The 13,880-nt window shown below is 39.6% G+C and overlaps 1 protein-coding gene across 2 annotated transcripts in view; it reads left to right on the top strand.

Annotated features, from left to right (window-relative positions):
* The window catches only part of LOC117808972 (C-type lectin domain family 18 member A-like), a 16,676-nt gene extending 10,873 nt beyond the window's left edge, over positions 1–5,803 (top strand). The window contains exons 8-12 of one of the 2 annotated variants that reach the window (XM_034678634.1): positions 208–314; positions 419–548; positions 710–806; positions 1,351–1,442; positions 4,743–5,803. In XM_034678634.1, coding sequence (XP_034534525.1) covers positions 208–314; positions 419–548; positions 710–806; positions 1,351–1,442; positions 4,743–4,780 — 464 coding nt within the window. In that variant the 3' untranslated portion in view covers positions 4,781–5,803. Of the gene's footprint in view, positions 1–207; positions 326–418; positions 549–709; positions 807–1,350; positions 1,443–4,742 lie in introns of those variants that run through there. The other variant, XR_004630414.1, reaches the window with a different exon arrangement.
* The last annotated feature ends 8,077 nt before the right edge of the window (positions 5,804–13,880 follow it).

The following is a 13,880-nucleotide window of genomic DNA, read 5'->3' on the forward strand; positions in this document are numbered from 1 at the left end:
ATAAATTACACAAGTGTATTCGAGGTAAAATTCAACTGAAATTAAGTCAAGGAAGATAAATAAAAAAATAATATAATAACCTTGCTGTGATTTTCTCCATAATAAAGACAGCTTTAACTCTGTCTCTCAGTTGCATAATGCTGGGAGGTTGTGGATTCAACCAGGATGTTGTTATTTTTTACTGGTTATTTTTATATGTGCCCACAGAGAAAGTGCAGTTTCCCTTCCATAGCTGTGATGTGATGATAGATGGAGACTGCTTCATCGTGTCTTCAGAAGCTGACACCTACTATGGAGCTAAGAGTCACTGTCAGGTGAGAGACAGGTGTGTGTTGACAGTTTAAAAAAGGAGACAAGCTCTACATCAAATGAAGACATACTATACTTTTGTAAACATGTATTTTGTTTTAACCCACAGGGAGGAGGGGGTATTCTTGCCCAAATCCACAATCAGAAGGTTCAGGACATCCTGGCGTTTTTTCTCAGTCACCTGGAGACAAGCAACGAGGTCACAAACACTGACTTTGAGACAAGAAACTTCTGGATTGGTACAATCTTTCATCTTGATCATCCAAATGAATATTAATAGTATTTTTGTTGTGACACTATCAGTACCTACCAGCTCTGCTGTGGCTTGGAGCAGTTGTAGTAGCAGGTGGAGGTTGCTGAGATGCTGAGGGGATGAAACAGCAATGTTTTTGCTCCACAGGTTTGACATACAAGCCTTTGAAAGACTCATTTCGCTGGGACACAGGCGAGATCCCCAGATTCAGCAGCTTTGCCTTTGGGCAACCTGACAACCAAGGGTAAGAGACACATTTATCCACAGATGTTAGGTACTGCAGAGCACATCATAAACAGTGAGGGCCAAGACACACAGGAATCGAAAAAACACAAACATGTCATCTGAAGGGTAGAATGCTACTTTGTTCGCAGGGGCTCTATGCATTTTTATCTTCAGATATGTCTGCCTTCAAGATCACTGCAAGATCATTGTAAAATATTATTGTAGTATGGTCTTCAATTTATTACTTCCAAAACATAATAATGATTTTAAAGCACTTAAAATCTACAAAGATTGTTTGTAGGATTCTATTTTAGAAGAGCAAATCAAGAAAATATGATGTTGTGAAGTGCTCACCACTAGATGTCTCTCTCTTTCTGCATACTCCATCTCTGTCTGTCTGTCTGTCTGTCTGTCTGTCTGTCTGTCTGTCTGTCTGTCTGTCTGTCTGTCTGTCTGTCTGTCTGTGTCCTTCAGCTTTTCAGAAAACTTCTTAACTGAACATAAAAAGATGCAAGAATAATCTCAGCAGTCAGAGTCTTTTCCTTCCTCTCTTGTCGTTCTAGTTTTGGAAACTGCGTAGAGCTGCAGGCATCGAGTGCTTTTAACTGGAACGACCAGCGCTGTAAAACACAGAACAGATACATCTGCCAGCATGGTAAGAATCCTTACAGAAGAGTGTGGATGAAAGAGGGGAATAGTTGACACAATTTTTTGACATATTTGTGGCACAAAACAGAATAGCTGATGTTTTATGGTATTGCTTTGTTTTGCTTCTCTGAAAATGTCACTCATTTGGCCGCAGGGTTAAATGCATTTTTACAACCATTTGATGCAAATACAACAAATAAAAACCCAAGACTGCAGACTTCATTGCAAAACAGATTTGTGTCGACAAAACTGTAACGCTAGTAATGTTACCTCAGGAGGAAATGCAGGCGTTATGTGTGTCGGTCTCCAGACAAAAGGTGCTACCCTCAGTTGTCCTTTTCTGATCATGACTGGTGGTGATGAGAAAGATAGTATTTTGAGGGAAGTGTTACTACAGCCTAGGGGCATCCCAGAAGGTGGATGACTATTTAGTGACTAGGTTCACGTCCATCCTTATGTTTCAGCAATGTCACTTCACCCAGGGTCTGCCTGATCTCTAACAGGTGGATGACTTCTGCAACTTTTTTACGTGATGCCAGTTTGATGACCTAACCATACAGGGTCAATAAATGATCAAGTTACAAAGTTATTTTGAACTGTTAGTAAACAAATGGCTCATTTCACATTCTTCATGCTTATCTTACCAATGGTTGTAGTTTAGGGAGCAGTATAAAAAACACACCTACCAATGACACTGAGGGCATCATGAAGTATATATGGATGAGCAGCTGCTGTGTGGATTCATTATAATGGGTAGTTTTACTATCTGTTCAAGTTCAATGAACTGTTCTCCATTATTTTACATGCTCAGAACTTTGCTAAATTCAAAGTTCAGAAGTCTTCAATCTCAATGATAATTTGTCATAAATCTGTGTGGGGAAATTAGATTCAGTGATTTTTTTTCAAACAAAATAAATGGTTTTAATGTATCTTTTTACCAAGCTGATAAGCCCACACCTCAATGAGATAAAGTCTTGGTAGGTCTGATAAACCTATAAATTCATAGTCGGGTGTGACCAAACAAAATAGAGCAGAATATCCAATGCATTTGTTTTGTTTTTACAGTCTTGCACTGCATACAGTAGAACTATATTTTGTTTCCACCGTGGGTGTGTTGGCACTGGTAGATTATGTAAATTCTCAGGGTTATTTTTTGTTCACTGTGCTACAATGTTTTCTTGGTGCTCTTGTGCATTACAAAGTTGGATGTGAAAACTTGGACTCTTTGATAGACATCTTTAGAGTTTTCTCTTTCAAACAAGAGCAGTCAGTATGCTTAGGTACAGCAACATAACAGTCATGAACGTAGGTATTAGGTGTCAGTGGACACCATAAGATGGTTGAGATATTGGTACATTACAACAAAACATTTTAACATTTCAACTGTCTATAATTAACTTAATGTCCAAGGAACATGTCATTTTGGCAGCAACCTATTTATTAAAACCAACATTGATGACAACAACAACAACAGCTTATATAGACTTATGCTGAGTTCCAATAATAAAAGTATTTGTGTAGATATTATTGACTAATAAATGAATACAACTTAACAACCTCAATGAAAGAGTAAAGGGATAAGTCTTATTAGGTTTGCAAAGTATGTAAAGAAATATAAAGTTTAATGAGCATTAAATAATTTGATAGCAGAGGGACTGAAGGATAAGTTGTTAGTTTTATGAACAGGTACACAAAAAGACGTCTTCATTGCTACAGAGATGATTCACCAAAGAGAATATGTCCAGAAAATGCTAAAATACTTGTAGCTTTCTTTACAATCTGGTGGTAACATATGGAATTAAGAATTATTTGCCTCACACCTGCTATTTTAAAAAATATTAAAAAGCATAAAGTTAATTTTACTATTTGGCTGCTCTTTTTGGGGGAAAGCATCTTCAGTGCCAACAGCTTCAGAAATGTTTCAAGAAATGTGCCAACAGATGACAGGAGGAACAATACGAAGGAGGGTTGCAGGTCATGGTTGTCGCCTCAACCAAAAAAGCAAGCAGCAGTCTGGTTTACCAGTTACTGAGGGAAATATGTGGTCACTACTGGTGGATGGATATTTACAGATATATGTTTTTAGATACGTAGGACTTGTACAGTAAATCAAAAGGGCAGAAAAAACAGTAGAGTGGTTAAAATCAGCAAGCTGCAAACTCAGGTTGCTTTTTTTATCACAAGAACTGTGTCTCTTAGTGGATCTTTAAACATGTATATTCCTTTGGGTCGTTGCATGGCTGGGTTTCAAATTCAAAACAAGCTTCACTGAAGAATTCAAACCATCACACCTGCCACCCCTCTGTGTCTAGACAGTTACTATAATGTTTTTCACAGCCTGTCAGTGATAATCACAGCTGAGTGGAGGGTTAAATGTCAATCCACTGTGTCCATTAATGATGTGAACACAAAATTGATATCCATGTGTGATCCTGCCCACACATTTAAACATAGCACTCAGTCTAAATCAATGGCACTCAGCGCTTCACCATCAGAGCCTCTGAGTGATCAATAAATGTAAGCCCCACAAAGGGCTGCAGTACTGAGACCCAATCACAACACTTACATTGATTAAGAGGCATCTGGTGGTGGCAGATGTTTGGTTTTGTTTTCTTTATTGTGCTTTTAGAAGTGGTTGATGTCTAATCTGGTATTGATCACTCATAGCTTAACGTCTTCAATCTTTTTCTGACTACATTTTTACAGTTCATATTAAAGTAGTTGCTTTAAGTTTTTGAGACCTCCATTTGTCATCTTCTTTTAAGTTTGTGTTGGTGTAAAACAGCATGAAAACATGGATCAAATAAACTTGAGGCTTGAAATTATATTTGTGGTATGAAGTAAAAAAAAAATCTTCCATCAATCATTTTCCCAGCCTTCCTTTCAAAACAAAAGCAGAATTTCACTGGAGCATCAAAAAGTGAAATGCATAAATTCAGCTGATTAAAAGCATGCAGAGCTCTTCATCCCATCACAGCCAGTTCCAGCCTGCATTGCTGTGTTGTGTTAATTAGCAATAAAATGATAAGTGGATATCACACAGCCTGTGGCAAAGACTCTAAGTTATGATTCTCAAGAGTGCTGTCTGCCAGTGTGCAGCCTGTGTGTGTGTTTATGCGTGCAGTTTCAGTGTTTTATTTTATCTTTTACATCTTCATAGTCACAAGTATAAAGGATTGTAGCTTTATTTAGAATGCATAATGACTGTTTACACTTGACTGTTCTTCCTTTTTATATATATTTTTTAATTTCCAGAACACAAAATGTTGTGTCCATAATGTTTCTTTTTCATTGTTTAACTTAACAGCTGCAGAGCACATTGCCAAATGGGAGGATTTCAGGTGACCTGGATTTATCAGAGTAATGAAACCAGATGGGAGGTGTGTGTACCTGTTTGTTTAGACCATAGACTGTATAAACAAGGATGACTCAACAGATCCCCCAAAGTGAAGCCAAAAGTCTTACACCTGGTATCTACTTCTGCAATGACTGTCATGAACACTTATGTTTCGGAGTGTCCACACCACGGCACTCTCAATGTACTTACAGGAAACCATGGGGAATTAATCTGAGCGTATTATGTTTAAACTGGAGCTGATAAATGTTGATCAGCAGTAGATTAATTGCAGTTGTTATCAATAAAAAAGAGAAGAGACGTCGGAGGAGGTGGAATGTATGGCCGCTGATACCAAGTGGACCGATCACAAGCCTTGCAGTCTGTGTCGTTTTGATGCATAGTTACTTTTTTGGTGTGGTGCATGTCAGATCACTACATAGGTACAGCGCTACATGAACCCACAGTGTATGCTGTAGGTTCTCCAAAGCTGGCTGCAATTGAGGTTGTATCGGCTGCCTCCATGTTAACAGATGAAAAATGGGTCAGACTTCCAAATTCAAATGCATGTCATACATTTTTATCAATCATGCTTTCTATTGTTACAGCAAGCTCACATCATACTGATTCATGTTCCAGCGTTACTTTTTTCGGAGAGGCTTAGTCTTAATTAGTTATTTGAGGGGGATGTGATTTCAGGATTGACAGCTCTAAACTATTGACAAATGCAGCTTTCAGGTTAGAGAAGGAAAAGTGAGAGAAAATATAAAAAACACTGAACACAAGAGGAACAGTAACCATGAGTGTCCACTTCAAATATATACTGTACTCCAAATCTCTTACAGGCATGCCATGGCTCCAAAGTGTATCATGAGTATAAAATGTCAGCGCCCATCATAGTGATAATTTGGCTTCACTTTTCCACAGTGGGAGGAGATTGAATTGCTGTTGTCTGTACAGTCAATGGTTTTGACTGTTCATGTTTTAATGTTAAATGTGAATATTTATCATTAAATGGATGTAAGTAACTTGAAGAAGTCATTGTTTACTTTGCATATCCTCCTCTGAGGCTCTCATCCACTGCCATACATTTGTGCTCTTTCCTTTGTATCCTCTCCAACCTCGGCCTTCAGCTGACCTCAAACCTGCTTTGGTCTGCTATCATTAAAGGATGAACCTTCCTCCAAGTGTTGCTTGGAGTATGACACAGAAAATAGTTTTTTTTTTATAGCAACATCTGTTTCCTTTGACAAAGAAGAGTGGGGACAAATAACACAGAATAAGACAGAATGGATAAAAAATCCACATCTCATTAGTACATTTACTGCCCTGTAATTTCTACACGTTTGTGATTCCTGATTTAGAAAGTGTAAAATCTACTGATGTTGATGATTCCCTGACTTTTCATTTAGTCCAACCACAAGGCTAACATTTTTGCTTTTAGAAATTATTTAATGTGGTGCCAAGACACTTGACCCAGACATTATTGATCAACTCACTCAGGATAACTTGCAATAACTTTTGTGATCCCTTATCTTTTTCCATTAACTGCCAGCGTCAGGTTTACATTTCCAATAATTTTGTTTACAAGTCAATACTGAAAAAAACTCCCATCAGCCAGCACCTGACCCTTGTAGGGTGACGCTTCCCCTGTCAGGCGAAGGGGCAGGACATGAGGTGAAAAGGACCCTGCTGAAGTCATGTTTTTACAAGATATCCAAAATGGAGGGTGAAGAAGAGCAGATAGTTGTTTCAAATAAAATATAAATCCTACAAGAATTCATTATAAAAAGTCAAAAGAGCTGAACATTTTATTCAAACCCTAGACTTTTTTTCTTTGTTGTTTCCAGTAAATTGCTCTAATGTTGCTCATGACGTGTTATTTCAGACAGACACTATTTTATTACTGAGACGTGTCAGGCAGGTTGATGATGCCTAAAGTCTGTGTAAACCTGAAGCTGATTGGAGGCAGTAGATTCATCTAACTCCTGTCAGAATAACACACATTGAATCTGCTAACAGATTCCTGAAGGTGCTTATTGTGTTCTATAGCCGATTCCCCCGCAGCGCTCACCAACAGTGACTCAGCAGCTGCTCTGTCTGAATGTAGAGACACAAAGTAACTGAAACCAGAGGAGAGAGGAGGAAAAACAGTACTGACTGATATATGAAGTAATTTAAAAAATGAGAAGAATAATGGTTGTAAAAAGATGTTCACCTTAAAATATAGGAACAAAAGGTCACCACACAGTTAACCTTAGACCGACTTCAACCCAGCAATTCACTTTGACAAAGAATCATCAGAAATATACAGAGAAAGACTTTTAAAATCTTCTTTATGTGTAAACTTCTAAATTTTAATGCAAACAGAGAAACTAAATACATAGAGTAATCAACCCAGGTGTGGACACAGGACACAGGTGAAACTAATCAGGTTAATCAAAAAGGAGGGAAACACACAAGAGCAGGAAGTAAGCCTAAACTGGAAACACAGGGGATCAAGAACTACTAAATAATACAGGAAACACAAGACCAGACTAAGATACACAAGAAAATACAACAAGAGACATTGATCACTAACACTCTGTAACTAATTGAAGTGGTACCAACCATAGAATATGAGGGATTGTTGTTTTGGAATGAATCAATAAATCATCTTCAAATTAATTATTATTGTCAGATTGTTTATATATTTAGTTGTTTGTGGGATAAAAAGAAAGATGATGAATGGTAAGTGGTTGGGTATGAAAATTGGAATCCTGACAGGGAGAGCAAAGACCTATTTTCTTTGCATCAGGGTCCTGCTAATAACTATTTTAAAATCATCAATCCTTGATGTTTCAAATGTTAAGCATAATTTTTTGAAGTAATTTTTGACAGAGTAGAAGACAGAGTAAATCCTGGGAAATGTCTGTGTCAGACCAACTGGAGGCCATGATTTTCTAATTCAAACTAAAACTGAAAAATGTTACAGTCAGACATCACTGGAATTCCCTGTGTTGGTGCGAGACTGTGTGTATCTGCACTTTGGTTTTGGTTTGTGCATGTGGTTTAATTTGGAAAAGGTCAATGACTGTGTAATGGCAGCCTCCAGGTCTGACACCATGCCGCCCTCTGAGTGAACAGAGGGAGATCCTGCGGGGTGGTGGATGATAATACACTCAGAGAGAAAAGGATAAAGGCTGCAGATAATGGGGTCAGACCAATGTGCACAGCTGCAGTGAAATATAATAAAAACAGGGCTGATGTCACAGGGTTAAACATCTGGGAGCAGGAGCAAACCACATCCTAATTATCTTTCAGCTCCTCTGTGTCTCCGCTCTACTTTTTACTATTGAAAGCACTGAATATTTTCTGTCTTTAAGCCAAATATAAGAAGTTGTCAATATGCATATTGACATTTAACAACTATACCATTTATCTGTCCCACACTGCAGCCTGATCCTCCATAAAGGAACTTTTCCCTACTTTCAATAAAGATTTTCTGTGCTTGACACTTCGCTGATCTGGGGTAGTTCCCTCTCTTCACCTACAGTTCCTTGACTAGATGTTGATGTAAATAATCGACCCATTGGAGTTGGAACCTGCTCTTTGTCTCAACCTCTACCTAGTCTGTAGGTCATCCTGTCATCCTCCTTTGTTTTCATTTTGTCTCTCTTATCTGTGTGAATGATTGCTTCCCTCTACTTTGTCTGTGCTGACTTTCCTTTTTCAAGGTGTCTCCTGAGGATGAGAGGATGGGAGGTTGAAGGAGTCTAAAGTTACAAATGTCCTTCTGAATCCATACCCACCACATGTTTTACGATCTAGATTTTCTGAATTTTGAGCTTTGTGAGTCTTTTGTGAGGTTTTTCTGTACAAACGGCATCTTGTGTTTTTTCTGTATTTCCTGGGCATGGGTTGCTTTAAAGGACTGACAATATAACAGCTTCCCGACAGTGAAACCAAAAGTTCAGAGCTTCCTCTACTGATTGGCTGCGGGAAAGGTACCAAACTCTTTCTCCTCCATGTTAACAGATTGAACATGTGTCAAACATTTAAATAAGTCAACTAAATACATAAAACTTTGAATGTGAATCAAATTCACAACACCTTGTACCACCTTCTACCACTTCATACTGCCTTGTACCACCTTGTGCTGTTGGTCCATTTTCGTTCTGTACTTTTAGAAGGTTTTGAACACAGAACCATCAGATTGGAAGGTAGCAGGCCTAGCCTCAACACCACAGGGCTGCCAGGAAGTGCTTTCTTTTGTAGGCCTTTTCATTCCACGATTTGGATATTGTACTTCAAAAACACATTTCAAACTGCAGTGCGAGGAAAGTGTTTCATTTCCAATCTCCAATGAACAGTCCATGTTGGGATTCGAAACCCAGGACACATGCATGGAAAGGCAGCAGCCCTGTCCACAACATCACAGAGGTGCCTTGAAGTGAATGCTTTTTTTTTGTTATTTTCATTCCACCATTTTGTTGTAGCAGTTTAAAAGCACTGCACAACCACATTGTTAGGAAACTGTTTCATTTCCATCTCCTATTGGAAGTCCGTAGCAGGTTTTGAACCCAGAATCATCAGATTGAAAGGTAGCAGTCCTATCCTCAACACCACAGAGCTGCTCACAAGAGCCTTCTTTTGTAGGTATTTTCATTCCACCATTTGGATACTGTACTTCAAAAGCACAGTTCAACTACAGTGTAAGGAATGTGTTTTCAATTAGTCTCCCATGGACGGTCCAGCATTCGAACCCAGGATCCTTGCACTAAAAGCCAGCAATTCAAACCCCAACACCATAGGCCAGCTTGGCAGTGATTTCTGCTTTAGGTCTTTTTATTTATATCTTCATGGTACTTAAAAGCACAGCTCGGTCTCCTTTGTGATGGAAACATTTCAATCAGGGGAGACACAGTTTGAAGATTAAATGTGATTTATTACAACTTAATGAATAATGAAACTTGACAGAAATCTTTGGCGTAAGAACTCTATGGGGATCATTTTTTGAGCGTAGGATGTGTGAATTTGGCAGCAGAATAAATCCCCCTTAAGTCCAGACACTGGTGGTGGTGGTGGTGGTTGATGAATCCTAGGAATGAAGACTTGCAGAGACCAGGTGGAGATGGGGAGGTGGAGGGGTGCGCACCATCAATGCAAGAAGGAACTAGCTGGAGAGAGAGACACATTTAAAAAGACAGCAGAAAGTTGACAGGCTGACGATTAGGGCGTGCCACTGAGCTATTGGATGATAGCCGCCGCTGATTAACCAATGACTGCTCCGGAGCATGCAGCTGGAAGCGGGTGAGCTGTTGGATGATGATACTTCACACAATAAGCACGCAGTACCCACCACCTCACCACAGGCCTGCCTGGTAGTGCTTATCTTTTAGGTGTAGTAGTGAAATATAAGCTGTTCTTTATTGTTTCATGTCTTTATGTTGAGCTAAGCATAACTCCATTATGAACTTTTTGTGGAATAATATATATCTTCACATCTCTGTTATGGAAACAATACCTTATACCACTTGTTATGCTCAGGTTTAAGAAACTATATGGGAAATAGACCAATACCAGACAACACTCTATTTAACTATTTGAAATTTGCTGTCCTGGATAAACTTTTTTGCTGATGTGTTGGTTCATTTACCTTGGCACAGTCTGAGCGTGTCCTGAATGTTTGTGTGTGTGCGCGCCCGTGTGTATGTGTGTGTGTGTGAGAATGTGTGAGTGTGTGTGTATGTATATGTGTGTGTGTGTGTGTGTGTGTGTGTGTGTGTGTACAGTTAATGTGTGTGGGTGAATCTTCTCCTCAGACGTAATGCTGCGTAGCTTCCTGCTGGTCTCATGGTGCCCCCTGATAAGCCGATGCAGCAGCAGGGTTCAGAATGGCGCTAGTGGCAGTGGAATTAGCTTCCATTGTCATGATAATGACAGTGATACTCTTGCCCCATCCCCGACTCAGACCAGCCATTGTATGGAAACAGGAATGCAATTTCTCCTGCAGCGGCAACCGACAATCCTCTGTGAGAGTGAAAGGTCCCTAAATGACTCTCCATTCAGGCAAGGCTGTGGGGCCAGCATCCAATTAAAGTGGGAGCAGCAGCACCGCGCCATTCTGAAGACCTAAAGCTGTCTCTAAACACACATATTAAGCAATCGAAAAACACACGTACATACACACATCCATTAGCCGCTGTATTTTTCTCTTACAAAGAACATCTAATCCCCTAAACTATCTTTCTCCTTACAGCCTTAATTCTCCTGGGGGACCAGGCAGTTTGTGCTAAATAACACGAGAGCTTTGTTCAGCACAATACGCATACAGACTCAGAAACATGAGTTATTGATTTGAAAACACTTAAATATTGGAGTTGGGAGACAGAGTCCCTGAACAAAGTGGACTCTCTCCTTACCTCCATCCATCATGGTTAAACTCTCTGCTGGTGTTTATGGTATCAGACAGCCTCCTCTGGGCTTTATCTGGCAGCTGAGGCAGAGTCACGATGGAGGGCGAGGGGTTTCAAAAGTGCTCACGCTACCAAGCCAAGAGTAAAGTGGCTGTAAGACTCTGGAGTCTGAGAGCTGAGAAGAGGCCTATCGAGCCAGATATAAAACATTTTTAAGAAACACAACTAATAATGTCTGATGATGATGACTTATAGAGACGCTCCTCAGACTAAAATAAACACTTCCATTGAATGTCATGTTAATTTAGCAGCCACCTTTCTTACTAAATAATTTATATACTGTGATTAAACTAATTATACTGACTGTCTCTGCTCCTATTAAGGAGCTCGTCATTTTTAATTAACTGAAAACACTGTGATAAATGTCAATACACATTTAAATCACTATTCATGGGTACATTACTCATAATGTTGTCGGTTGTACCATCCTTATTCAGTAATGCACACTTTCAGAGTCTCACCTGCAAGATCTCAAGACTCTGTTTTTTTCACACAAGAGGTGGAAGAGATAGTGTAATTACATGGCTGGGTTTAGCACTTGATTAACTTTACAAAGCAACATTTCACAGCAACTATCTACTGTTTCTTCTGAGCAGACCATGGCTAAGGATTGGGTTCTAATCTAATGGCCCTTTTCCACCGGCCCGTCTTAGCCCTACTCCACTCGACTTGACCTGACTCTACTTGGTTTGTGTTGCGTTTCCACGGGTGCGGTACCTCGTGCCAGATACCAGTTTTTGGTATCTGCTCTGCTCTGCTCTGGTTCCAAGCGAGCTGAGCCGAAACTAAAAGGTGACATCGACGGACTGCCGGCCACTGATTGGTCAGAGAATGTCGTCACCGAAGAGTCATGAGCGCGACGCCAAACACAGGAATCAAACACGCCATTTTAAAAAAATGACATTAGTACTGTACAATGTCTGCACGCAAAGTTTCTCAGTGGTCCGTTGACGAGGTCCAGACTTTTTTGGGTGTAGTGGCCGAAGAACGGATCCAATGGGAGCATGTCCCCCATTGTTTGTGTTTGTTGTGTTTGTGTCGCGTTCAAAATGACGTGAGCGCAGTTTCGACGACTCCGCCCACCATGAATTGGTACTTGGGCTGGTGGAAAAGGTACACAAACCGAATAGAGCCGAGTCGAGTAGGGCTGGAACTGTGGAGTGGAAAAGGGCCATAAGACTGGTGGAATACCATTTATTATATCAATACACAGATAGAAGTCCTGTCAGTTTGAAACTTTTTTTATTGTTACATGTGAAGTGTTGATGTACTTTGGTGCAGAAACCTTGTGCTGTCAGAAGCCATTCTATATAGAGTGACTAGGACACCCCAACTGTTTTCAGACATGCACTCTGGAAAATGTCTTGGTAATTGAAGAAGCTCTGTCTCCAAAAATGTTCCTGGGTTGATAGTTCACACGTTCCCTTACGTTGTCTAGCCTCCCGGGGTCATAGGAGGACATGACAACAAAACGACTGGCTCTCAAATGCAATGAAAGCAGATACACCACCTAAAACACACCTTTGAATGATGAAGGACGGAATCCAACCACTTTGTGCCTCACACCTCACTTAGCAACTAGACTAACAAATAACCTTGAATTATCAACTTAACAAGAACTTCATGAAAATAGAGAAACTGGCATCAGTTTTGTTGGCTTTCAGTACTTTGCTGGCAAGCACAGAGAATAATATGCATTTTCAGGCAGCACCAGGCATGAAGTAGAAAATATCCATCAGATGATATTATAAAACGGGGGTGTAGATGAAAGCTCTCATCAGACTGCAGGATTTTTTTTCTTGTTGTAAATTGAGCTCTTATGTGTTGAAGCATCTTGTGATAGTTGTTGAAGGCTGCAATCAGTCTCTAATTATCGCTCTTTACATCTCAATGAGGAAATCCAGCTGCACAGTCGGATCTGATGATACAGGAGGAGTAAGTGTGTGTGTGTGTGTTTATGATGAGAGGTGGATGATACTTACAGCCAGAATTATGGGGTGATTTCTAATCATCTGAAAAAATAAACTAAAGATTGCAGTAAGTACTCCCTTCAAGTCTCCACCTGCTTGTGTCCTCCATTTAATGGAAATAGAACAACGCTGCCATGCTCCTTGTAGCCGTTTTTAACATATTGGCAATTCTGTTTTGAGGTTTTGTTGAAAGCACAGAACATGGTTGTATTGAAAGCACATAACATGAAAGTATTCAAAGAGCCTCCATTGTGTTAGTAAGATTAAATTATGATTATAAATTAAATGTAATTATTTCTCTGAACCAGTTATGCTCCTCTAGTTTCTTTTCTAGTTCTAAAAATCTGAAATAGACAAAGACAAGTATTCGTTCAATGAAAAAAACACAAAAATTATACTTATCAGAGTTTCAGATATGAACACAATTTAATTTGACATCAAACCAATATTCGGTGGAGTCAGGGGACCGCTATGATTATTCTGCTCGTCCTCAATCACCATTAAACCATTATTTCTGTCCTTTATCTACACGATGCCCCCCTCTCTCGCTCTGTCCGTCTGTGTCTCTAAAGCTTGCTTTGTCTTTTTCATTTTCTCTTTTTGCAGCAGACAGTATTGAGCGGTCCACAGCATTTGGATGCAAGATGAACTTTGATAAGAGTTAATGAGAACACAGCATTGTA

This window comes from Notolabrus celidotus, chromosome 3 (genome assembly GCF_009762535.1).
Source record: "Notolabrus celidotus isolate fNotCel1 chromosome 3, fNotCel1.pri, whole genome shotgun sequence".
Taxonomy (NCBI): domain Eukaryota; kingdom Metazoa; phylum Chordata; class Actinopteri; order Labriformes; family Labridae; genus Notolabrus; species Notolabrus celidotus.